Source organism: Aethalodelphis obliquidens, unplaced genomic scaffold (assembly GCF_003676395.1).
Source record: "Aethalodelphis obliquidens isolate GAN/ISIS:26980383/991018 unplaced genomic scaffold, ASM367639v1 scaffold4, whole genome shotgun sequence".
Taxonomy (NCBI): Eukaryota; Metazoa; Chordata; class Mammalia; order Artiodactyla; family Delphinidae; genus Aethalodelphis; species Aethalodelphis obliquidens.
In genome coordinates, this window is record NW_020837948.1 from 74,874,733 (window position 1) to 74,902,067 (window position 27,335).

The window sequence follows — 27,335 nt, forward strand, 5'->3', positions numbered from 1 at the left end:
ATTTCTCATTAAACTTAGGTTTGCTCTATTGTTTTGTTTGGTAGCCTTATGAATTAAGAAATTCACTGACTTCAAATTAGCATTAAAAATTTTGTAGTATTAGGAACAGAAGCAGTAATTTCCAGATCATGCTAGCTTTCAGAGAAAAGTTTCTTCAAGGCAGCAAATGTTTCCTTTTGTCACCTTCTTAGAAGTTCAAAATAAGAATCAAGGTATCATTTCAGTGCACAATGCAACATATTTACTGCAGTGTGCAAACAGTGAAATATATAATATAGTAACAAATCCAGGAAATACAAAGTGAATATACACTATCTGTTAATAGCCACAGTCTACTTAATGACATAAAACACACACCTGAGGGAGCTTTTTATCTTCATCTGACAAGCAGTCAATTGCGTTACTGAATACTTCTTCAACCATCTTCTTTTCTTCATCTAAGAGAGAAAACCCAAGGGTATATAAGTATCTAAATGAGTCAGTGATAACAAATTTCACACACTGCAAAGAATAAGAGTCTATAAAGAGTAAAAGTAAAGACTCATTATTTTAGATACGCAGAAGGTAAAGCAGATCAAATTTTCTACATAATTATTTAATAAAATTCATTGCCTTTCAAAACAGATCTAGCAGAGTTAGTCCACGAGTAAAAAGTACTATCTTATAAAAGCAGTAACAGTAACTACGCTAGGTATCTACATTCAGTATTTAAGTCAAAAAATTACAGGACACAGGGATTATTATTACTATTAACGAAAGTAAGGCATTGAGCAAATAATGGGCATTGGTATTAACGTTACGTCAGCAATTCCAAAGCCTATGCTCTTAACCATTACACTGCCTTCTTATAAAGTGACTATTTGTCAATAAATATTTGTTGACTTTATCAATATATAACCCTGCAACATCAAGCACATACAGCACTGGTAGTTATAAGAAAACATTTCTAAGTAGAGCAATTCACTCAGTCAAAAAATATATACATTATTGGCTTTAGGAGGGTATATGGGTTATCTGTCATTTGTTATTTTTTACCCATGGAAAAGTAAAAATTAGCTTTAAAATCATGGGATTAGTTCTGTGCCTTGATAAAGAAAACAAGACAACTGAAATTTGATTCTGCATGACTGAAGATATTATTTACTTCTCACTGTACAGGATCAGATATGTAAAAGGACGAAATGAATGACAACTGGGTTGGTATTTGGCATGCTGCAATTTTTGCCTAGGCTATGCTACTATCTAGCTGTGTGACTTTTAAATGGTTACATTTACAGTTAATAAATGAGAATAATATATTCATTTGCTAGAAGTTATTTTACTTTATTCAAAAATTATACCACAGTTAGGTACAGGGGCAGGTCTTCCCAGTTTGGATTTCTAGAAGAATGAAACATAACAGAAGGTAGTCTGACCAAGAGACTAACCTTAAGTTATCAGACAGAAAACCACAATAACCAAAGAGCTATGGCAATGAAGTATAAGAAGGTATGAGTCTAATATTTCTTACTAGGGGTCTTTGGGTTTTATATAGAACAATGTATTATACTTACCTTCCAATAAAAGAAGACAGAAGAAAGGAAAAGAAATGATAAATTGAGGGCCTTAAAGCTTTTACAAATGTGATGTAACTACTGCTGTAACTGTAAGGTGAACTGCAAATTCTAACAATACACAAAAATGTCTTACCAGAAATATATTTATGCTAATTTTCACGTAACATTAAAACTATACTGAAATTATATAGTACCTGTGTTGAAATCTAATTTGGTCATTTGAAGTGCGTAGGCTTCACAATCTTTCTTACTAAAACTGAAAATAATTACAGGTTGAAAGTTTCTTTCCATAATCATCTTCACAATCTTGAACACATTTGATGGTCCTGCAAAAAAGGTACATAAACCATATCCAAAAATTAACTCAAAATGGATTAAAGACTTAAATGTAAAATCTAAAACTACAAAACTCTTAAAAAATATATAGGAGTACACCTTCATGATGTTGGGTTAGGCAAAGCACTCTTAGATATGATACCAAAAGCATAAGCCACAAAAGAAAAAAAAAAAACATGATAAACTGGATTTCACCAAAATTTAAAACTTTTGTACTTCAACAGACACCAACAATAAAGATAACTCTAACTCACAGAATGGAAAAAAATATTTACAAATCAGATATCTAATAAAGGTCTAGTATCTCGAGCATAAAAGAATCCTTACAACTCAACAACAAAAAGACTGTAATTTTTGAATGGGCCAAGGATTTGAATAGATATTTCTCCAAAGATAAACAAATGGCCAGTAAGTACAGGATCTTCATTAGCCAACAGAGAAATGTAAATAAAAACCACACTGAGATATGACTTCATACATACTAGGATGACCATAATCAAATAGACAGGCTACATTAAAGTACTGGCAAGGATGTGGAAGAAATGGATACCTCATATCCTCCTGATGACAATGTATAATGGGGCAGACACTTTGGAAAATAACTTGGCAGTTACTGAAAAGGTTAAACATAGAATTATCATATGACTCAGCAATTGCACTAGGTATATTCTCATGAGAAAAGAAAACACGTTCACACAAAAACTTGTAGTACACAAATGTTTACAGCAGCATTAGTCACAACAATCAAAAAGTTGAAAACCTAACTGTTCATCAACTGAAGAATGAATAAATAAAATGTGGTAAAATCGTACAATGGAATGTTGACTATAAAAAAGAATGAAGTACTGACATATGCTATAACATGGATGAATCTTGAAAACAAGCTAAGTTGCAAAACACCACATATACCATGATTCCATTTATATGAAATGTCTAGAAAAGGAAAATAGAAATAGAAAGTAGATTAGTGATTGCCTAAGGCTGAGGGGTGGTGGGGAAGAGGTTGGGAGTAAATGAAGAATGACTGCTAATGGGTATGGGGTTTCTTATTGCGTTAATGAAAATGTTCTAGAATTAGATAGTAGTTGCACAATTTTGTGAATATACTAAAATCCACTTAATTGTACCCTTCTTAAAAATGTTGACTTCTATGATATGTGAATTGTATCTCAATAAAAAAAACTGTGGGGACAGCTGCATAATTCTGTGAATGGACTAATAACTGTTGAATTGTATACTTTAATGGGTGAATTGTATATGAACTATATCTCAGTAAATGTCATAGAGGAAAAAGAGATTAAAACTTTATTCACACAATTTTATCATACACTATCTAGATCTTTATACAGCCCCCTGAGGGGAAAAAAGTTAAATAAAAAAACCCCAAAAAATGTAATCTGAAAATACAATTTACATGTAAAATTCTCTTAAAACAAAGTTCCAAATTACCTTTTGTTCCTCCTTTTCTCCCCTTCTGATCTCCTTTTGCCAAATCACCAGCATCTCGAAGTACCTGCATCGCAGTATTAAAATTATCTTCTCTGAAGTCACCCTGGAATCACAAAATTTTTCTGTGTAACTTAATATCTAATCATAATGCAAATATTTTTTCATACCTCAAAACAAAGCTTCCTCAAATAATAAATAATTTAATATAATAATATAACTGGGAAAAGCAAAACATAAGATATCTGAAACATGTCCAGAGTCCCTTATTCTCAAGGCATTTAAAAAATACTGGAAAAGGAAGGAAATCTAATTCATGCATTAAAAAATACAAGTCTTAAATATAATTTTTGAAATAAAAATACATACACAAAAAACCAACAATAACTCTGGACCACAAAACTACTTAAGAAAAAAACGGATCTCTGCCATTCTTCTCTAGTTTAAAGAAAAATGGCTATAAACAGCAAAGTATGATATTATAGATATAAGAATTATAATTACTCCCTTACATTTTCATCAACCACAAGGTGCAGACCATCTCCCCCTGCTGGAAAAATGTAGTGCTGTAATGGAGTAGGCCGATAATCTGTGTAAATTACATGACAAGGCTGTAAAAACAAAGAAAAGTAATTAACCATATATTTTATTTCTTCAAAATAATACCATGTATATGACCTACCTAAAAGACCTTAAGGAGACAAATTTTTGAATTCAACATTTCAAAAAGAAAAAAGTTTTTTTAAAAAAACCCTTAAGTCAGGAAGAGAAAAATGGGGAAAAATGAGGTCTATCAAATTATACTACCATCTGTTCAATTTTACTAATTCCCTAATCAGGGATAAATATCAATACATGATTTGAGTTTCCATATGATCTTGGATCCATACCCTAGACCTGTGATGCCATAATTAAAGAAGACTTCAATTTCTCCGTAGCAGCAGTAATGGTGACACAGAATGCTCCCTGAGGTAAAATAGAACTTTTCTAGCCCAGAGACTTTTCAAAGCTTTACTAAAAGAGCAGGTTGATCTAACTCCTCCAGAAGATCCACTGTGTTTCTATCCTACAGAAGCAACATGATGTTACAAAAATGCCATTAGAGAGCTTATAAATGGATAAAAAATAAATTTTCAGCATTCTGGTATAAAGGAAAAATAAGGGCAGAAAAATAAAACCAAGAATAAATTTAGTACACATGAACAAAAGCTTGTTATAAGGTCCTTTAATGCTGCTAAAATTAGACTAGAAAAACAAAAAGAAAATACAGTCAGTAAAAAGTCTGCATTCACATGAAAACAATCAACTCACACTCTCAGAAAATGCCCAGCTTTTTCCCAGTACCGAGGTCTTAGAGAAAATTCTCTACTGTGTACTCATGGTTCATTGTATGAATAGATAGTTTCCAAACCTGGCAGGTCATCATGATCAATTTGGGAGCATTTAAAAGTTAAAGGTTTCAAAACCCAAGACCCTACTCCCAGAGATTTTGATGTATTGGGTTTGAGATGGGACTCAGAAAATTCACACTTATAAAAAAATTAGTCGGTTGATTTTGATAAGCTTGCTCGATTTAAAAAGTAGTTTCACATTAAAATGTCTTTATTCTAGGCAGCATCAGGAACGAAGTACAGGATATAGTAAGGCCAGCTTGTAACATTTTAAATATGGAAAACATCAAAAAAGGGAAAGAAAATACCTGTTTGTGTAAGTGGCAAATCCATTCAGCAAACTGCCGGGCATTTGGAATAGTAGCCGAAAGAAAGACATAGTGAACATTATCAGGAAGCAAAATAATAGTTTCTTCCCACACAACACCACGCTCTGAAAAATACAAATACACCTTGGAATTCAATGTTACTTTATTATTTTCTCTCAAGCTCAATAATTAGAAATACAGACCATGTTGCACAAGGATATTTTTAGCCACAGACCCTTACTGTAAACTACTTTAGTTCTAACCATGAATTCATTTAGTAGAAAATTAGTAGACTAAACCAGCATAAACACAATGTACTCTGAAATAACAGCCTGCAAAAAGCAGTGCCAAACTGAATCCTGTTCAAACAGCCTAACAAGAGTCCCAGGACAATGGAAACAGTATTTCCATCTCACTTAGAGAAGCATAAGTTGTTGGCTTATAGAAAGTCACAGTAACAAATTTCAAAGAAACACCATTACTACAGCATATAGCATCGTTCATCTAAATTACCATCATGATCTCCAGAGATGAAAGATTTGATAAACAACAAAACTATAAGTCAGATGGAAAAAAAATGGAAAAATCCATGTGAGAATTTCCCTCCCATAAATGAACAAATCAATACAGGATTCATGATTTAAAAACCAAAATAACTGTTTAGAACCTAATCTTATGAATTTCACAAAAGTGAAATTTCTAAAAAGGGTAAATGATTTCTTTAACTTGTATTATTACTTTCACTATGAATACAGATTAACTCACTGCTTTAATTCAAATAAAAACTAAGCTTTAAGTGTGTACATATTAAACATTTAACTTTTAAATGTGTTTGTTAACTTTCGCCCTCCAAGTTCCACCCAAAATTCCAAGTAAACTTACTTTTCCATTACAGTAGTGCAAAAGTTCAAGTAAAGGGATAAATTTTTTGCTCATTTTTTATTTCATAATCCTCATTTTATTTTTACCATAAACTGCACTTATTTAAAAAAAACAATAAATAAAAATCAAGAATGTTAACTTTGTAGGCTAGAAGTTTTAGAAATTCTTTAACATTAGTTATACTAGAGAGCTCTCTATTAGAGGGAACTAATTTTAATTCCATTTTTAAAATGTGAAATTGCATTTTTTCACCCAGAAGTTGTTACTTTTTAAGAAGCTGTAACTGAATGAGATCCTACTGGAAATAGCACATCATGTTATCCACAAATTAGTTTATAAGAACTCTACTCACATGGAAGATCAACAACTACTTGTTCAAAATTCCTAATGCCATTCTTTTTTTTTCTTAATATCTTTATTGGAGTATGACTGATTTAGTGTTGTGTTAGCTTCTGCTGCATAACAAAGTGAATCATCTATATGCATACATATATCCACATATCCCCTCCCTCTTGCATCTCCCTCCCACCCTCCGTATCCCACCCCTCTAGGTGGTCACAAAGCACCGAGCTGATCTCCCTGTGCCACGCAGCTGCTTCCCAATAGCTATCTCATTTTACATTTGGTACTGTATATATGTCAGTGCTACTCTCACTCTTCCTCCCAGCTTACACTTCCCCCTCCCCATATCCTCAAGTCCATTCTCTACCTCTGTGTCTTTATTCCTCTCTTGCCCCAAGGTTCTTCAGAACCTTGGTTTTTCCTTTTTAGATTCCATATACACGTGTTAGCATATGGTATTTGTTCCCTTTCTGACATACTTCACTCTGTACGAGAGACTCTAGGTCCATCCACCTCACTATAAATAATTTCGTTTCTTTTTATGGCTGAGTAATATTCCATTGTATATATGTGCCACATTTTCTTTATCCATTCATATGTCAATAGACACTTAGGTTGCTTCCATGTCCTGGCTATTATAAATAGTGCTGCAATGAACATTGTGGTACATGACTCTTTCTGAATTATGGTTTTCTCAAGGTATATGCCCAGTAGTGGGACTGCTGGGTCATATGGTAGTCCTATTTTTAGTTTTTTAAGGAACCTCCATACTGTTCTCCACAGTGGCTGTATCAATTTACATTCCCACCAACAGTGCAAGAGGGTTACCTTTTCTCCACACCCTCTCCAGCATTTACTGTTTGTAGATTTTTTGATGATGCCCATTCTGACTGATGTGAGGTGGTACCTCATTGTAGTTTTGAGTTGCATTTCTCTAATTATTAGTGATGTTGAGCATCTTTTCATGTGTTTGTTGGCAATCTGTATATCTTCTCTGGAGAAGTGTCTATTTAGGTCTTCTGCCCATTTCTGGATTGGGTTGTTTTTTTGATATTGAGCTGCATGAGCTGCTTGTATATTCTGGAGATTAATCCTTTGTCAGTTGCTTCACTTGCAAGTATTTTCTCCCATTCTGAGGGTTGTGTTTTGGTCTTGTTTATGGTTTCCTTTGCTGTGAAACAGCTTTTAAGCTTCATTAGGTCCCATTTGTTTATTTTTGTTTTTATTTCCATTTCTCTAGGAGGTGGGTCAAAAACGATCTTGCTGTAATTTATATCATTGTGTTCTTCCTATGTTTTCCTCTAAGAATTTTAGTGTCTGACCTTACATTTAGGTCTTTAATCCATTTTGAGTTTATTTTTGTGTATGGTGTTAGGAAGTGTTCTAATTTCATTCTTTTACATGTAGCTGTCCAGTTTTCCCAGCACCACTTATTGCAGATGCTCTTTTCTCCATCATATATTCTTGCCTCCTTTATCAAAGATAAGGTGACCATATGTGCATGGGGTTTTCTCCGGGCTTTCTACCCTGTTCCATTGATATGTGTTTCTGGTTTTTGTCAGTACCATACTGTCTTGATTACTGTAGATTTCTAGTATAGTCTGAAGTCCAGGAGCCTGATTCCTCCAGCTCTGTTTTTCTTTCTCAAGATTGCTGTGGCTATTTGGGATCTTTTGTGTTTCAATACAAATTGTGCAATTTTCTGTTCTACTTCTGTGAAACATGCCATTGGTAGTTTGATAGGGATTGCACTGAATGTGTAGATTGCTTTGGGTAGTACAGTCATTTTCGCAATGTTGACTCATACAGTCCAAGAACACAGCATATCTCTCCTTCTCTTTGTATCATCTTTAATTTCTTTCATCAGTGTCTTATAGTTTTCTGCATACAGGTCTTTTGTATCCTTAGGTAGGTTTATTCCTAGGTATTTTATTTTTGTTGCAGTGGTAAATGGGAGTGTTTCCTTAATTTCTCTTTCAGGTTTTTCATCATTAGTGTATAGGCATGCAAGAGATTTCTGTGCATTAGTTTTGTACCCTGCTACTCTACCAAATTTATTGATTAGCTCTACTAGTTTTCTGGCAGCATCTTTTGGATTCTCTATGTAGAGTATCATGTTGTGTGGATAGAGCGACAGTTTAACTTCTTTCTGATTTGGATTCCTCTTATTTCTTTTTCTTCTCTGATTGCTGTGGGTAAAACTTCCAAAACTATAAAAGTGGTGAGAGTGGGTAACCTTGTCTTGTTCCTGATATTAGAGGAAATGGTTTCAGTTTTTCACCATTGAGAATGATGTTGGCCGTGGGTTTGTCATATATGGCCTTTACTATGTTCAGGTAGGTTCCTTCTATGTCTCTCTTCTGGAGAGCTTTTATCATAAATGGGTGTTGAATTTTGTCAAAAGGTTTTTCTGCATCTATTGAGATGATCATATGGATTTCATCCTTCAATTTGGTTAATATGGTGTATCACACTGACAGATTTGCATATATTGAAGAATCCTTGCATTCCTGGGATAAACCACTTGATCGTGGTGTATGATCCTTTTAATGTGCTGTTGTATTCTGTTCGCTAGCATTTTGTTGAGGATTTTGCATCTATGTTCATCAGAGACGTTGGCCTGTAGTTTTCTTTTTTTGTGACATCTTCGTCTAGTTTTGGTATCAGGGTGATGGTGGCCTCATAGGAAGAGTTTGGGACTGTTCCTCCCTCTGCTGTATTTTGGAAGACTTTGAGAAGGACAGGTGTTAGCTCTTCTCTAAGTGTTTGATAGAATTTGGCTGTGAAGCCATCTGGTCCTTGGCTTTTGTTTGTTGGAAGATTTTTAATCACAGTCTCAGTTTCAGTGCTTGTGATTGTTTATTTTTTCTATTTCTTCCTGGTTCAGTCTCAGAAGGCTGTGTTTTTCTAAGAATGTGTCCATTTCTTCCAGGTTTGCCATTTTATTGGCATACAGTTGCTTGTAGTAATCTCTCATGATCCTTTGTATTTCTGCATTGTCAGTTGTTACTTCCCCTTTTTCATTTCTAATTCTGTTAATTTGAGTCTTCTCCCTTTTTTTCTTAGTGAGTCTGGCTAATGGTTTATCAATATTCTTTATCTTCTCAAAGAACCAGCTTTTAGTTTTATTGATCTTTGCTACTGTTTCCTTCATTTCTTTTCCATTTATTTCTGATCTTTATGATTTCTTTCCTTCAGCTAACTTCAGGGGTTTTTTCTTCTTCTTTCTCTAATTGCTTTAGGTGTAAGATTAGGTTGTCTGAGATTTTTCTTGTTTCTTGAGGTCGGATTGTATTGCTATAAACTTCCCTCTTAGAACTGCTTTTGCTGCATCCCATAGGTTTTGGGTCGCTGTATTTTCATTGTCATTTGTTTCTAGGTATTTTTTTATTTCCTCTTTGATTTCTTCAGTGATCTCTTGGTTATTTAGTAGTGCACTGTTTAGCTTCCACGTGTTTGTATTTTTTACAGATTTCTTCCTGTAACTGATAGCTAGTCTCATAGTGTTGAGGTCGGAAAAAATATCTGATATGATTTCAATTTTCTTAAATTTAACAAGGCTTGATTTGTGACCCAAGATAAGATCTATCCTGGAGAATGTTCCATGAGCACTTGAGAAAAATGTGTAGTCTGTTGTTTTTGGATGGAATGTCCTATAAATATCAATTAAGCCCATCTTAATATATCATTTAAAGCTTGTTTCCTTATTTATTTTCATTTTGGATGATCTGTCCATTGGTGAAAGTGGGGTGTTAAAGTCCCCTACTATGATTGTGTTACTGTTGATTTCCCCTTTTATGGCTGTTAGTATTTGCCTTATGTATTGAGGTACTCCTATGCTGGGTGCATAAATATTTACAATTGTTGTATCTTCTTCTTGGATCGATCCCTTGATCATTATGTAGTGTCCTTCTATGTCTCTTGTAATAGTCTTTATTTTAAAGTCTATTTTGTCTGATATGAGAATTGCTACTTCAGCTTTCTTTTGATTTCCATTTGCATGGAATATCTTTTTCCATTCCCTCACTTTCAGTCTGTACGTGTCCCTAGGTTTGAAGTGGGTCTCTTGTAGACAGCATATATATGGGTATTGTTTTGGTATCCATTCAGCCAATTGATGTCTTTTGGTTGGAGCATTTAAACCATTTACATTTAAGGTAATTATCAATATGTATGTTCCTATTACCATTTTCTTAATTGCTTTGGGTTTGTTTTTGTAGGTCTTTTCCTTCTCTTGTGTTTCCTGTCTAGAAAATCTCCTTTAGCATTTGTTGTAAAGCTGGTTTGGTGGTCCTGAATTCTCTTAACTTTTGCCTATCTGTAAAGGTTTTAATTTCTCCATTGAATCTGAATGAGATCCTTGCAGGGTAGGGTAATCTTGGCTGTAGGTTTTTCCCTTTCATCACTTTAAATATGTCCTGCCACTCCCTTCTGGCTTGCTGAGTTTCTGCTGAAAAATCAGCTGTTAACCTTATGGGGATTCCCTTGTATGTTATTTTTCCCTTGCTGCTTTTCATATTTTTACTTTGTATTTAATTTCTGATAATTTGTTTAATATGTGTCTCAGTGTGTCTCTTTGGGTTTATCCAGATGGTAGACTCTGTCCTTCCTGGACTTGACTATTTCCTTTCCCATGTTAGAGAAGTTTTTGACTATAATCTCTTCAAATATTTCCTCAGTTCCTTTCTTTATCTCTTCTTCTGGGAACCCTATAATTCGAATGTTGCTGCATTTAATGTTGTCCCAGAGGTCTCTGCGACTGTCCTCAAGTCTTTTCATTCCTTTTTGTTTATTCTGCTCCCTGGCAGTTATTTCCACCATTTTATCTTCCAGCTTACTTATCCGTTCTTCTACTTCAATTATTCTGTTATTGATTCCTTCTAGAGTATTTTTAATTTCAGATTGTGTTGTTCATCACTGCTTGTCTGCTGTTTCGTTCTTCTCGGTCCTTGTTGTTTCTTGTATTTTCTCCATTCTGTTTCCGAGATTTTGGATCATCTTTACTATCATTATTCTGAATTCCTTTTCAGATAGGTTGCTTATGTTATCTTCATTTATTTGGTCTTGTAGGTTTTTACCCTACTCCTTTGTCTGTTACATATTCTTTTGCCATTTCTTTTTCTTGTTTTTTGGATGGGTGCTGCTGCATTCCTGTCTTATTGGTTGTTTGGCCTGAGATGTCCATCACTGGAGTTTGCAGGCAGTTAGATAGAACTGGTTCCTAATGCTGCAATAAGCACTTCCGGCAGGCCTCACTCAGATTGATATTCCCTGTGGTCCGAGATTCTCTGTTAGTCCAGTGGTTTGGACTTGGAGCTCCCACCACAAGAGCTTGGGCCCAACTTCTGGCCTGGGAACCAAGATCCTGCAAGCTTCATGGTGCAGTTAAAAAAAAAAAAAAAAAAAAAAAAAGAAGAAAGGAAAAAGGAGCAGTACAATATCAAGAATATAAAAGAAAATAAAATCAGAAAGATAAAGGTATATTAGGAAAAATAAAACTATAATTGAAACAACTGCAACAAGGTGAAATAAAACCACAGCAGAAGGAAAAAAAGGGGGGTGGACAACAAGTCAAAAGGAGAGATCACTAACAAAGTATAAAGAATAAAATAAAATTAGAAAAATAAAAGATTTATTAGGAAAAATAAAAATAGAAAAGAATCAACAGCAACGAATTAACAACGTAAAACAGAACCCCAATCTAAAAGAGGAAAAAGGAAAAGGAAAAAAAAAAAGCCTTGGCTATGCGGGCACAGTTTAGGTAGGGGGTGGAACTTAGGTAGTGGCAGAGTTTAGGGTGGGGTGGGGCCTGTGTAGAAGGGGAGAGGCAGCATGTCGAAAGGAGGGCCTCTGGAGTGTGGGGCTCAGGAGTTAGGGGGTAGGGCCCTGACTGAGGGTGTGTGGGTGGGGTTTAGGCCCAGCTCGTTGGAGGGGTTCTCCGACTGCAGAAGTAGGGCCTTGGCTGGGGTTATAGTGGTGGGGCTTGGGCTCTGTGCTGTAGATGGGAGGCTCCAAGGGCAGAGTATTAGGTCCGGGAGCCCAAAATGCTTCCTGGTGCCTAAGTGGACAGGGAAAGCATTGGCCCCGTTCCCTTCTGTTCTTTCGCGCCCCTCCCCCACCATCTCCCCTGGGGTCTCCCCCATTGCCACTGGACCCCTAATCGTGGGTGGGTCCTGCTGGGTGCAGGAACTCCTTCTCTCCCCCAGCCACCCCTCAGGGGTGCCATCCCAGAGGTCCGGCCTTTACTTTTGCTCCCCCTTTCCTCCCTCCCACTCCCTCAGGACCCACGTGGCTGGAGGGAGACTAGGTGGGCAGAGGATCAGGCCCGGTATCTCAACAGGTTCCTGGGGGTCCAGCTGGGCAGGGGAAACCTGGCCATGATCCCTTTTGATCCTCTGCCCTCCCAATGGTTCCCCAATTTCCCGCATTGGGCATGGGATCCCTTCCCCTCCCCAAGCCGCCCCTCAGGGATGCCAGTCCTGTCCTGCCTCCACCTCTCCTCCCACTTCACTCCCCCCACGCCCCACATCCTACACAGTCACTGGGGTTTCCTCCTGTCCCTTAGGTGTCCATGGTCCCCCACTGGTACCTGGTAGATGCCCTAGTTGTGAGGAGATGCGAATTCCGCATCCTCCTAGTACGCCATCTTGACTCCGCCCTACCTAATGCCATTCTTAAATAAAATACATGCTCACATCTCAACAACACTACAGAATATACCTGAATCTCTCATGTAATGAATTTCATCAAATATGACCCAAGCAACTTCTCGCATAACTTCAGAACCTCTGTACAGCATACTTCTCAAAATCTAAAGAAAAAGGAGAAGATTTAGCAGGATTCTGACATACCAAAAGCTCTTCTATCTAACAAGAAATTTTGGATATTCTTTTTTAATGGAAAGATTAAAATAATTTTAGGGAGATACATATCTCTAAAATACATAATATTCCTTCCCTAAATTCAAAATAAATGACTTCTCAAGTAAGTAATCAGATATAATCCATGGAAACAATTATCATCTCCATATCCATATATCCTGAATAAGAAGCTACTTCCTTGCATGTACAGCACTTAACCCAAGACCTACACTTGCTAGAATACGAGAATAACTTGAAGTTATCTTCTATCTAACACAATGGATCTTATACTGTTATCCATTTTTTCTACCTCATCTTACCAGTATGAATACTTTCTAACAACCGTTATTCTGATTTCTGAGTTAAAGACATCTTTCACGGATGGAAGAAAGTTTTGAGAATGGAAAATAAACTTACTTTAGGCACCAAGATGAAAAGTGAGCAATGCTTTTGGGTAACTCTAAAAGCCAGAAGCTAATTTACGCTCTCTAGTGTACCATGTCTTTGTAGAATGCAATGATATAATTCAAGCATGTACAAAAATACTTAGTAAAGACAGCTAATAGTGTCCAAAATGTAAGATGTTACAAAGATATGCAAAACTTAACTGTGATTATGGAAAGAAGCTAAACATAACTGGGTGTTTTAAAAAGTTAGTTATCTATTTGTATCAACACTCAGATACAGAAGAAAAAAAATCACACAGAACAAGGAGCCACTACATATTCGAAACTATGTACTGAAATCCTTGAAATTATACAAAACCATCAAATTATTTTCAAGTCACTGATAATACACCTTTAAAAATATTTTGTGAAGAAAAAACTGCATCTATATTATGACAAATAACAGAAATATTGGTAATTTACAACTAAATTCAATTACTAGAACTTGTTTTAAGATGAACTCTATCCCTTTCAAGTAAATCTACTCAGACAGTAAAATGTTACATTTTTATTGATACAGAGCAAGTAATAAAACATTATCTGTTTTAACTGAATAACCACATTAATTAAAAGGAAAATTAATTTAATTAAATTGAGACACCATATAAATTACCTCTGTGGTCATAACAAGACAAGATGCTGTAGGATTAATAGTAACATCTCCAGTCATCAGACCAACATCTTGAAATTCTTCATACATTTCACGGTATTTCTGGTTACTCAGGGCCTTAATTGGGCTAGTAAATATTACACGCTGTTTTTCCCTTAAGGCCAATGCAATGGCATATCTAAAAATGTGAAAACAAATAAGAATAAAGAATTTACAAAACCATGTCTTTAGAAGTATGTGATTTAAAAAATTCTATTCATATATAGTGTCCAAACTTTCCCTAATTATGTATCTTAAATAGACTTTGCAGAATATTAATGTCTTATTCTATTTACTTTCAACAAACTATAATAATAGTAATAACGATGATAAATGTGAAGAATAGTGGTCTAAATGAATAAGAACGTTTTAAACTCTGGTCTCTTGGAGTTAATGTAACTTAATTACTAATACCAATGGATTACTAATGGTTATTACCCTATTTCTTGGAAGTAAAACACATTTGTTTCTCTAGATGGGCCTCCAAAAGTTTACAGAGCCTCTGCCTGTCAATTTATACATACACAGAGTATAAATACTTAGGAAACACTGGGAAATGAGTTTGAGTTTCACAAATAAGTTAATGCATATGTATTCTCTCCCCACATGTATTAGTTATCAAGTCTGTCCTTTGTTTGTTTGTTAGTTTAAATAAACAGCTCTGACCTTTTTTTGGTCGGCAAACCTTTTCTTTTTTAAAGACTTATTTATTATTTAAATTTTTAATTTTATTTTTGGCCGTGTTGGGTCTTAGTTGCAGCAAGCAGGATCTTCACTGAGGTGTGTGGGCTTCTCTCTAGTTATGGTGTGTGGATTTTCCCTTTTCTAGTTGTGGCGTGGAGGCTCCAGGGCACATGGGTTCCAGAGTGCACAGGCCCTGTAGTTTGCGGCACACAGGCTCTAGTTGAGGTGCATAAACTTGGTAGTTGTGGCATGCAGGCTCAGTTGCCCTGTGGCATGTGGGATCTTAGTTCCCTGACCTGGGATCGAACCCACGTCCCCTGCATTGTAAGGCGGATTCTTTACCAGTGGACCACCAGGGAAGTCCCATCAAGTCTGTCCTTGACTGGAAATTAAGGCAGGTTCCAATAGTTCTTCTGCAGAGATTAATAGAATACAATATAGTTTTTCCTTTTTGAAGAAAATTCAGCAGAGTTAAGTATTTAAAAATAGATCATGAAATCAGGACTAAAGCATGGTAGATCCTCCTTACTTAAGATACAGTTCCTATCCACAACAGGCGTATAACCTATTTGGGGAAATAAAAATATGGGATTTCCCTGGTGGCACAGTGGTTGGGAATCTGCCTGCCATTGCAGGGGATACAGGTTCTATCCCTGGCCTGGGAGGATCCCAGAGGCCGCGGAGTAGCTAGGCCTGTGTGCCACAGCTGCTGAGCCTGTGCTCTGGAGCCCATGAGCCACAACTGCTGAGCCATGTGCCACAGCTGCTAAAGCCCACGCGCCTAGAGCCCATGCTCTGCAACAAGAGAAGCCAACACAGTGAGAAGCCTGCACACCTCAATGAGGAGTAACCCCCACTCGCCACAACTGGAGTAGGCCCGCGCGTGCAGCAACAAAGACCCAACGCAGCCAAAAATAAATAAATAAAAATAAATTAATTACTTACAAAAAAATTTATCCCAACCACGCCCCCAGTGAAATAAACAATTAAAAAATTAAAAGTTGTCCGAACATGATCAAATATGAATAGTAAGAGACATACATGAAAGAGAAAACAATATACAGATGCTACAAAAAATTAGAAGATATAAAAAGAAACAGGAAAGTGATCAATACTTAAGAAAAAGAAGCAGTCACAAGAAACTGAGTGGGCCCAGATGTTGGACTTAGCAGACAAAGACTTCAAAAAAGCTATAACAGGGCTTCCCTGGTGGCGCGGTGGTTGAGAGTCCACCTGCCGATGCAGGGGACACGGGTTCGTGCCCTGGTCCAGGAAGATCCCACATGCCGTGGAGCGGCTGGGCCCGTGGGCCATGGCCGCTGAGCCTGCGCGTCCGGAGCCTGTGCTCCGCAACGGGAGAGGCCACAACAGTGAGAGGCCCGCGTACGGCAAAAACAAAAAAGCTATAACAAACATGTCCAAAAAATGTAAGGAAACCATGTTCTAAGAATTAAAGGAAATAGGACAATGATTCAACAAATAGGAAATCTCAACAGACACCTGAAACTATAACAACATAACCAAATGAAAACTCTACAGATGAACAGTACAATAATTGAAATGAAAAATCCACTAGGTGGCTCAAGAGCAGATCTGAGATGGCAGAAGAAAGTATCTAAATATGAAGATAGATCAACAGAAATTATCAAATCTAAAGAGAGAAACAGAAGAAAAATAAACAGACACTCAAAGATCTATGCGACAACCTCAAGTGTCCAAACTGAGAAAGACGCAAGATAAATATTTGAAAAAATAACAATAAAAAAACTTCCTAGATTTGTTTTAAAAAACATTATAGATACCACAAGCACAATGAACCCAAGCAAGAAAAACTTTGGAATCACACCTAGAAACACACCTAGAAACTTTCAGAGTCAAACTGCTGGAAGTGTTCAAAGCAGCAAGAGAAAAACAACTCAAAACATACAAGAGAATACCATGATAATTAAGGCTTACTTCTGATGGGAAATAATGCAGTAGAATGAAACAATGTCAGCCAAATGAGTATCCAATGTTGAAAGAAAAAAAATGTCAACCAAGAATTACATATTCAGTGACATTATCCTTTCAAAAATAAAAGCAAAATAAAGATATTTACAAATAAAAACTGAGTAAATTTACTGCTAACACATCAACGCCACAAGAAATATTCTTAAAAAGTTCTTTAACTCGAATACAGAGAAAAGAGTAGAGTTCTAAAAATGATAAATATGTGGGTAAATACAAGACTGTATAGGGTTTGTGCTTCTCTTTTATTCAATTAATATTTTTAAAAACATAAGACTGTTTAAAGCAAAAACATTATTTTAACATTGCATTACACTGGATTTATAACATATAGTTGAAATATATGTGACAAAAATAGCAGAAAAAAAGGAGGAAGAAATATTAGAGCAAGGTAACAATATTTTACAGAAATTGTGGCTGTAATTTAGTTAAAAATGTATACTGTAAGCCCTTGAGTAATCACTAAAAACATAACTCAAAGCTAAAAAAAAAAATCAACAGAGGAATTAAAATAGTATACTAAAAAATGTTTGTTAAATATAATAGAAGCCTGTTAAGACATGAGACACATTACTGAAAAACAACAAAATCAACCACATCAATCATTAAATCAAATTATTAAAATCATAAAGTATCTTCTCCAACCACAAATTAAATTAGAAACCAAAACAGAAAGGTGTATGGAAAATCACCAAATGCTTGAAAAGTAAACATAAGAGGAAACCAAGAGAAACTAAAAAATGAATTAAAAATAAAATGTAACTACCAAAATTTATGGGATGCATGTAAAGCAGTACTAAGAGAGAAAATTATAGTTTTAAACACATTAGACAGGAAGAATAATGTAAAATCAATCTAATTCCACTTTAAGTAATTCCTTGATAGACACAGATTACTAAAACTGACTCAAGAAGAAAGCAAACTGAGTTAGGAATTAAAAAATCTTCCCATGAAGAAAAGCCTAGGTGGTTTAGATGGCTTCATTAGTAAATTCTGTCAAACATTTAAAGAGAAAATACCAAAACTACACAAATCCTTTCAGAAGACAGACCAGGAGGGAACGCTTCCCAACTTATATTATCAGGTCAGTATTAACATGGTATCAAACCTAGACAACGACCTTGTAAGAAAAGAAAATTACACACCAAAATCCCTCATGAAGATAAGATTCAAAGATATTCCAGAACAAAATATGCGCAAACTGAAACTGGCAACATCATATAAGATGATCATCTGCCATAAACAACCAGGTTTATTTCAGAAATATAAGGATGGTTTAACAAAAAACGGATGTAATATACCACATTAACAGAGTAAAAAGCAAATACCATATCCTTGCCTCTATAGATGGAAAAAAGATTTGATAAAATACAATGCTTCTTTTTTAATCCTCAATACACTTATTTTTCCCAGCTTTATTGAGATATAATTGACATGTACCATTACTGTAAGATTTGTTACCCATATATATTGTGAAATGATTACCATAATAAGGTTAATTAACGTCTCCATCATCTAATTACCTTTGGTTTTTTTCTGGTAAAAACATTTACGATCTACTCTCTTAGCAACTTTCAAGTGTATAATACAGTATTTTTAAAGATAATAACCATGCTCTAAATTAGATTCCCAAAACTTACTCATTTTGTAACTGGAAGTTTGTTTCCTTTTATCAATATCTTCCTACTTCCTCCACCCCGTCCACCCCAGCCCCTGGCAACCATCATTCAACTCCGTTTCAATGCGTTCAGCTTTTTTAGATTCCACGTGAAAGTGAGATCACACAGTGTTTGTCTTTCTCTGACTTATTTGACTTATAATGCTCTCAAGGTCCATTTATGCTGTCACAAATAGCAGGATTTCCTTTTTATGATGGCTAAATAATTTTCCATTGTGATCGACAGTGTGTGTGTATATGGATACAGACAGACAGATATCACATTTTCTTTATCCACTCATCTGTTGATGGACATAAAGTTGTTTCCTTGTCTTGGGTATTGTGAATAATAGGAATGCAGATATCTCTTTGAGATACTAATTTCATTTCCTTTAGATATATATCCAGAAGTGGGACTGTTGGATTATACTCTTATTTCTAATTTTTTGAGAAACCTCCACACTGCTTTCCATAGTGACTGTACCAATTTACATTCCCACAACAGTGCACAAAGGTTCCCTGTTCTTCATATCCTTGCCAACACTTGTTATCTCTCGTCTTTTCGATAATAGCCATTCAAATAGGTGTTTTTAAATTTTTTTCATTTATTCCCAACTAAGAATAGAAACTTCCTCAAAAAATATATATAAATGAGAAAATATTTGTGATATTGGTATAGGCAAAAATGTCTTACGTATTGACATCAAAAGCATAATCAATCAATCCATAAAAGAAAAAACTGAGCTGAACATCAAAATAAAAATCTTTTGTTCTACAAAAGATACCATTAAGATAGTTTAAAGAATTATTTATGATGCAGTAAGACCAACATCTCAATTGTAAAAATCAGCGAAAGACTGAAATAGATATTTAAGATAAGCACAGGAAATTGATACTTAACATTTTTAGTCATCGCAGAAATTCAAAACCACTATGAGACATTACTATATACCCACTAAAATAGGTATAATCAAAAAAAGATAATGACAAGAGGTGGTAAGGACATAGAGAAACTGGCACCCTCATCCATTATCGGTAGGAACACAAAATGGTACAGCCACTTTGGAAAACAGTCTGGCAATTTACTGAACAGTTAAATATATATTTGCCATAAAACCCAGCAATTACAGGTACTACCCAAGAGAAATAAAAACATGTCCACACACAGACTTGTACGTGAATGTTTATATCAGAACTACTCACAATGGTCAAAAACACAAAACAACTCAAATGTCTATCAACTGAATAGGTAAATAAAATGTCAGGTATCCATAAAATGTAATACTACTTATAAATAAAAAGAAATGAACTAGTGATATATACAACATGAATGAACCTCAAAAATGTTATTCTAAACAGGGAAAAAAAACCCACAAAAGACTCCACATTACATGATTTCATTTACATGAAACTTCTAGAAAAGGCAAAACTATTTAGACAAAGCTGATGAGTGTTTGCCTAGGGTTGGAGGTGGGAGTAGGTTGAAAGCAAACACACGTAACAAAACCGTATGTATGGAAGTGTAAAACTGGAGAGGGTTGCACAACTGTACAAATTTATTAAAACTCACTGAACTGTATACTTTAAATGGGTGAATTTAATAATATTTAAATTACATACTAATAAAGCTTTTAAAAAAAGCTTTGCATAAAATAAAAAAAACATCAGGGCCAGAAAACTACTCAATTACATAGATAATCTGGTACCAAAATGTTAACCCTAGCACCAGATTTATAAATAAAATATTACACTTGCTACAGTTACCAGCTAAAGCTGGAGTTTACCTTAAGTCCTTGAATCCCTAGGGGAAATCTTTATCTGAGATCCATGAACCACTCCCTGAAATTATAAAATATGGTATGTACATACAAATATATACCTCATCACATTTTTTATTGAGGTAAAATTCATACAACATAAAATTAACCATTTTAAAGTGTACAATTCAGTGGCATTTAGTACATTCACTATGTTGTGCAACCACCACCTCTACCTGATTCTGAAACATAATTCTCATCCTTCCAAAAACCCCATACCCATTAGGCAGTTACTTTTTGCTCCCCTCCTCTCAACATCCCCTGGCCTCCACCAATCTTTCTGTCTCTAGGAATTTACCTGAGATATTTCACATAAATGAAGTCATACGGGATATTTCACACAAATGGAATCACACCTACTGAGTCTGGCTTCTTTTACTCAGCATGTTTCTGAGGTTCACCCACACTGTAGCATGTATCAGTACTTCACTGCTGTTACAGCTGGGTAATATTTCATTGTACAGATAAACCAGATTTATTTATCTATTCATCAACTGATGGACTTCTGGGTTGTTTCTACCTTTTCACTACTGTGAATAGTGCTGCTATGAACATTCATGTATAAGTATCTGTGTATCTGTTTTCAATTCTTTGGAGTAATATACCTAGGAGTGGAATTGCTGAGTCATATAGTAATTCTACATTTAACTTTTTGAATAAGTACTAGACTGGTTTCCACAGCAGTCCTCACCAGGTTTTCAAAGGTGTCTATAAACCTGGTGAATTTCTTAAACATCTCTTTATGTTCTCCTAACCCAGAGTATGAGAGCAGGTTTCAGCATATACATGAAAATTTCCCATACTGAAAATTAGTCTGCTTTTGTAGGAAAAATGAAAGCAAAGTTACACTAATGCCCAGAATCTTAATGACTATATATGTTGCCTTTAAATGGATAATGCACCAAACTACTGTACACTTTTCTAAGTGAGATAAAATAACTGAACTAAAAATAGTCAAACCTCTTCTATATTTGTGCCTTAGGAGGAAACTAACTTCTGACTTCAGCACCTTCTGAAAAGTGGACCAATAAAAGAATTAGTCCTACTCCACTGGATAGAACTAAGGCAGTACCTGACCATAATGTGTCTGAATCTCGGAAACAGATCAAGACTAATCTGCAATTGGCTGATGCCATTAGAATGAAAATCTAAGATCCAAAGCTTCACTTGTCTAACTCCCCTGCAAAGAGAAAAATTTTGAGTTACACCTAAGCCAAGGCCTGGAAAGACTAATATACAATAACTAGATAGGCCCTGACTATCCCAAAGGACAATATTCCAGAACTCATGAAATATATCCACCATTATTCCAAGGTAAAGGCAATGATGAATAGGGAGACTGGAGCCATTTTTAAGTTTCCTTCCTCTATGATCTTCTTTACTCTTTAGGTGGTCACTGTTAAGAATACCTAATTCAGGGCTTCCCTGGTGGTGCAGTGGTTGAGAATCTGCCTGCCAATGCAGGGGACATGGGTTCGAACCCTGGTCTGGGAAGATCCCACATGCCGTGGAGCAACTAGGCCCGTGAGCCACAACTACTGAGCCTGCACGTCTGGAGCCTGTGCTCTGCAACAGGAGAGGCCACAATAGTGAGAGGCCCGTGCACCACGATGAAGAGTGAACCCCGCTCGCCACAACTAGAGAAAGCCCTCGCACAGAAATGAAGACCCAACACAGCCAAGAAAAAAAAAAAAAGAATACCTAATTCAGCTGCTCAATAGGAAAGCTGTAATTTCTCCATAATGAAGAAATAAAATATATTATAAATTATTAGTAGTTAACCTGCAAACTCAAATTGATTTTCGAAAAGATGCCAAGACTGAGGGGAAAAAATAGTCTTTCAACAAATTCTGAGACAACTGGATATCCATATGCAAAACAATGAAGTTGGACCTACAAAAATAAAAAGCCCTCAAAATGGATCAAAGAACTAATATAATAGCTAAAATTACAAAACTCTTAGAAGAAAATATAGGTGTAAATCTTTGTGACCTTGATTAGGCAACGGTTTCTTATAAATGACACAAGCAACAAAAGAAAACAGATGAACTGCACTTCGTCAAATTAAAGACATCTGTACCTGAAAGAACACTCAAGAAAGTGAAAAGATGACCTACAGAATGAGAGAAAAATTTTGAAAATCATATATCTGACAAGGAACTAGTATCAGAATACAAAACAACTATCACAATTCAACAAGACAACCCAATGAACAAGTAAAAAAAGACTTAAGCAGAAGTATCTCCAAAGACATAAAAAGGCCAAAGAGCACATTAAAAAATGTTCAATATCATCAGTCATTAAGGAAGTGCAAATCAAAACCACAATGAGATATCACCTCACACCTGACAGAATGGCTATCATCAAAGAGGCAAGAAACAAGTGCTGGTGAGGATGAGGACAAAAGGGAACCCTTGTGCCCAAGTGCCCATCAATAAATGAATGGATAAAGAAGATGTGGTATATGCATATCCAATGGAATATTACTAAACCATAAAAAATGAAATCTTGCCATTTGCAACAACATAGATGGACCTAGAGGGTACTGTGCTAAATGAAATAAGTCAGACAGAGAAAGACAAATACTGTATGATTTCACTTGTATGTGGAATCTAAAAAACAAAACAAATGAACAAACACAACAAAATAGAAACAGTTATAGAAACAGAAAACCAACAGGTAGTCACCAGAGGGGAGGGTGGTGAGGGGAGGAAAGAAATAGGTAAGGGAGATTAAGAGGTAAAAACTTCCAGTTGCAAAATAAATGAGTCATGGAAATGAAACATACAGTATGGGGAATACAGTCTAATAACTACGTAATATCTTTTTATGGTGACATATTGTAACCAGACTTATTGTGGTGACCATTTTGAAATGTATCGAATTATCAAATCACTATGCTGTGTAATAGGAACTAACATAGTGTTACAGGTCAATTACACTTCAAAATAAACTTAGAGAAAAAGAGATCAGATCTACGATTACCACAAGTTGGGGTGGGGGTGGGGGTTGGGATGAAGATGGTCAAAAGGTAGAAACTTCCAGTTATAAGTAATAGGGATGTAATGTACAATACAATAAATATAATTAACACTGCTGAAGATTACATTAAAAAGTTGTTAAAAGAGTAAATCCTAAGAGTTCTTTCTCATCACACAAAAAACAATTTTTCTATTTCTTTAATTCTGTATCTATATGAAATGATGGATGTTCACCAAACTTATTATGATAATCATTTTATGATGCATGTAAGTCAAATCATTATGCTGCAAACCTTAAACTTACACTATGCTATATGTCAACTCTATCTCAATAAAACTGGAAAAAAAATAATTTTAAAATAATAAACTTCACATGATCAGAATCTAGAAACAATGTACATAATATAGGATTATACTAATACCCACAGAACCTTAATCTTGTCTAGAAATAAGTAACATCATTGCTTTTTATCTTTCTGGAATTCTTTTCAGAAACATAATTAGTTCACCTTTAAAAATGTTTTACATTATTCTAACTTGTATTATGCTGAAAATCCACATTAAAAAGTTTTTACTTAAAACAATCATAAAATAAATTTACTGTACAATCAGTTTTAAAAAAAAGGTAGTAACAAGTGTTGGCAAGGATATGGAGAAATTGAAGCCCTCATAAAATGACGGTGGGAAAATAAAATGATGCAGCTGCTGTGGAAAACAGTTTGCTGGTTCCTCAAAAAGTTAAACATGGAATTAAACATGACCCAGTAATTCCATTCCTAGGTATATACTGAAGAGAAGTAAAACCATGTGTTCAAACAAAAACTTGTACATAAATGTTTCCAACAGCATCATTCATAATAGCCAAAGAACTGCGAATACTCATATAGCCCATAAATTGATGAATGGATAAACAAAATGTGGTATATTAATACTACACAATTAATCAGCCATAAAATATTAATCAGTCATAAAATACAATTCAACCTGGATGTATACTACAACACAGATGAACCTTAAAATCATTATGCTTAGTGAAATAAAACAGAAACAAAAGGTCACGTACTATATGATTCTATTTATATGAAATGCCCAGAAAAGGTAAAGTCATACAGAAAGCAGACTGGGGGCTGAAAGGAACTGGGTCTAAGGAAATGCGGAATGACTGATTAATGTGTACATGGTTTCTTTTTGCCATGGTGAAGTTGTTCGTGAACTAGAGAGTAGTGACAGCAGCACATATGAAGGAAAAAAAGTTAACCCACAAAAGCCTATCTACAACAGATTGCAAAATCCCATCCAGGTGAAAGAGCACAATCCACTTTCAGAATGGCCCAGTTCCTCTCAAACTTTAATGGACATATGAATCACCTGGTGATCTTGTTAAATGCAGATTATGATTCAGTAGTTTTGGGGTGGGTCCTGAGATTCTGCCTAATAAGTCTGTAGGTGATACTCATGTATCTGGTGCAGGACCATACTTTGAGTAGCAAGACTCCAGAATTGTGGTCTTTAAATACAGTTTAGAAGAAAAGATACCTATCAAAAAATTTAAAACACAGGCAATATATGCGTATTTATTTACAAAATTAGATAACTACTGTAGTAATAGAGAACACACATTAAAAATAATGTAGAAAATACTTACTTCCAGCACAGACTAACAAGGACTGGCTTTACCTATCCACCTGAAACAACTACAAAACATGACAAAATATATGAAACAATGATTTCAGACACTGAATAAAAGCACAGTAATCCTTGAGAAAGTGGAAGCAAATGAGGTAATTCCAGATTACTGTCCACAGAGTTTCCAAGTCACAGTTCCAGGATATGGAATCTGGAGGTTTCCCTAAGTTAAGCAGACAGAGGTGGGAGCCTGGGGAGGCCATGGCAGCTACACTGCAGTGGAAAATAACCAGAGAGGAGAGAGCTGGATAGAGGGAAAGCTCTGAACATCTGCTGAGCACTCCTGTGTTTTCAAGTAAGTAATAATCAGTGAATAAGTGTTAGGAAACAACTGAAAGCCGGGGGAAACCAACCAAATGAAGCAGAGCCAAAAATAACCAGATCTTCACAGGGCTGGGAGTTGTTCAGGTTCCCATTGGTCATGGTGGAAAAATTCATAATTCACAAGATACTGGCTAGAATACCAAGAAATATATTAAATAGTGGAGAAAATTAGCCGTAGATTGTATGCTACTCTAGCCCTGCCTAAAATCATCATAAACACAAGCCCTGAAAGCATTACATTTTTTTCCAAGAAATTATACCCCAGAAAAAAGCTCAAGATGTTAATAGAAAGGGACATTCAACATGGCAGAAGAGTAAGACGGGAAGAACACCTTCTTCCCCACAAATACATCAGAAATATCTACATGTGGAACAACTCCTACAGAAACCTACTGAACACTGGCAGAAGACCTCAGACCTCCCAAAAGGCAAGAAACTCCCCACGGACCTGGGCAGGGCAAAAGAAAAAACAGAGACAAAAGAATAGGGGGCTTCCCTGGTGGCACACTGGTTGAGAGTCCGCCTGCCGATGCAGGGGACCCGGGTTCGTGCCCTGGTCTGGGAGGATCCCACATGCCGCGGAGCGGCTGGGCCCGTGAGCCGTGGCCGCTGAGCCTGCGCATCCGGCGCCTGTGCTCTGCAACAGGAGAGGCCACAACAGTGAGAGGCCCGCGTACCGCAAAAAAAAAAAAAAAAAAAAAAAGAATAGGGACAGGACCTGCACTAGTGGGAGGGAGCTGTGAAGGAGGAAAAGTTTCCTCACACTAGGAGGCCCCTTCACTGGCAGAGACGGGGGGTGGATGGGGGGAGGTTTGGAGCCACAGAGGAGAGTGCAGCAACGGGTGCAGAGGGCAGCAGAGAGATTACTGAAGAGGATCAGTGCTGACCAGCACTCACCAGCCTGAGAGGCTTCTCTCCTCACCTGCTGGGGTGGATGGGGGCTGGGAGCTGAGGCTCTGGCATCAGAGGTCAGATCCCAGGGAGAGGACTGGGGTTGGCTGCGTGAACACAGCCTGAAGGGGGCTAGTGCGCCACAGCTAGCCGGGAGGGAGTCCGGGAAAAAGTCTGGAACTGCCGAAGAGGCAAGAGACTTTTTCTTGCCACTGTTTTGTGGTGTGCAAGGAAAGGGGATTCAAGGCACCGCCTAAACTAGATTCAGAGACAGGCGTGAGCCGTGGTTATCGGCACAGACCCCAGAAACGGGCATGAGACGCTAAGGCTGCTGCTGCTGCAGCCAGCAAGAAACCTGTGTGCAAGCACAGGTCACTATCCACACCTCCACTCCCGAGAGCCTGTGCAGCCAACCACTGCCAGGGTCCCGTGATCCAGAGACAACTTCCCCGGGAGAACACACGGCGTGCCTCAGGCTAGTGCAACGTGATGCTGTCCTCTGCCGCCACAGGCTCGCCCCGCATTCCGTACCCCTCCCTCCCCTCGGCCTGAGTGAGCCAGAGCCCCCTGACAGGGTCATTTAACCCTGTCCTGTCTGAGTGGGAACAGACGCCCTCAGGCGACCAAGACGCAGAGGCAGGGCCAATCCAAAGCTGAACCACAGGAGCTGTGCAAAAAAAGAAAAGAAAGGGAAATCTCTCCCAGCAGCCTCAGGAGCAGCGAATGAAATCTCCACAATCAACTTGATGTACCCTGCATCTGTGGAATACCTGAATAGACAAAGAATCATCCCAAATTGAGGCAGAAGACTTTGGGAGCAACGATATATATATTATTTTCCTTTTTCTCTTTTTGTGAGTGTGTACGTGAATGCTTCTGTGGGTATTTTGTCTGTATAGCTTTGCTTTTATCATCTGTACTAGGGTTCTGTCTGCCCCCTTATTTTTCTTTTCTTTTAGTTTAGTTTTAGCGCTTTTTATCATTGGTGGATTTCTTTTTCGGTTTGGTTTCTCTTCTTTCCTTCTTTTGTTTTTTGTTACTTTTTTTTTTTTTGCGGTACGCAGGCCTCTCA

General features: G+C 36.5%; 1 protein-coding gene across 3 annotated transcripts in view; it reads right to left on the reverse strand.

The window, feature by feature from the left end:
- Nucleotides 1-27,335, reverse strand: part of MTREX (Mtr4 exosome RNA helicase) — a 137,168-nt gene that overhangs the window by 81,534 nt on the left and 28,299 nt on the right. For all 3 annotated transcript variants that reach the window (XM_027101113.1, XM_027101112.1, XM_027101111.1), the window contains exons 6-12: nt 14,181-14,355; nt 12,982-13,072; nt 5,038-5,162; nt 3,851-3,949; nt 3,342-3,444; nt 1,751-1,882; nt 358-437 (exon numbers count right to left, since the gene is read on the reverse strand). In XM_027101113.1, coding sequence (XP_026956914.1) covers nt 358-437; nt 1,751-1,882; nt 3,342-3,444; nt 3,851-3,949; nt 5,038-5,162; nt 12,982-13,072; nt 14,181-14,355 — 805 coding nt within the window. The remainder of the gene's footprint in view (nt 1-357; nt 438-1,750; nt 1,883-3,341; nt 3,445-3,850; nt 3,950-5,037; nt 5,163-12,981; nt 13,073-14,180; nt 14,356-27,335) is intronic.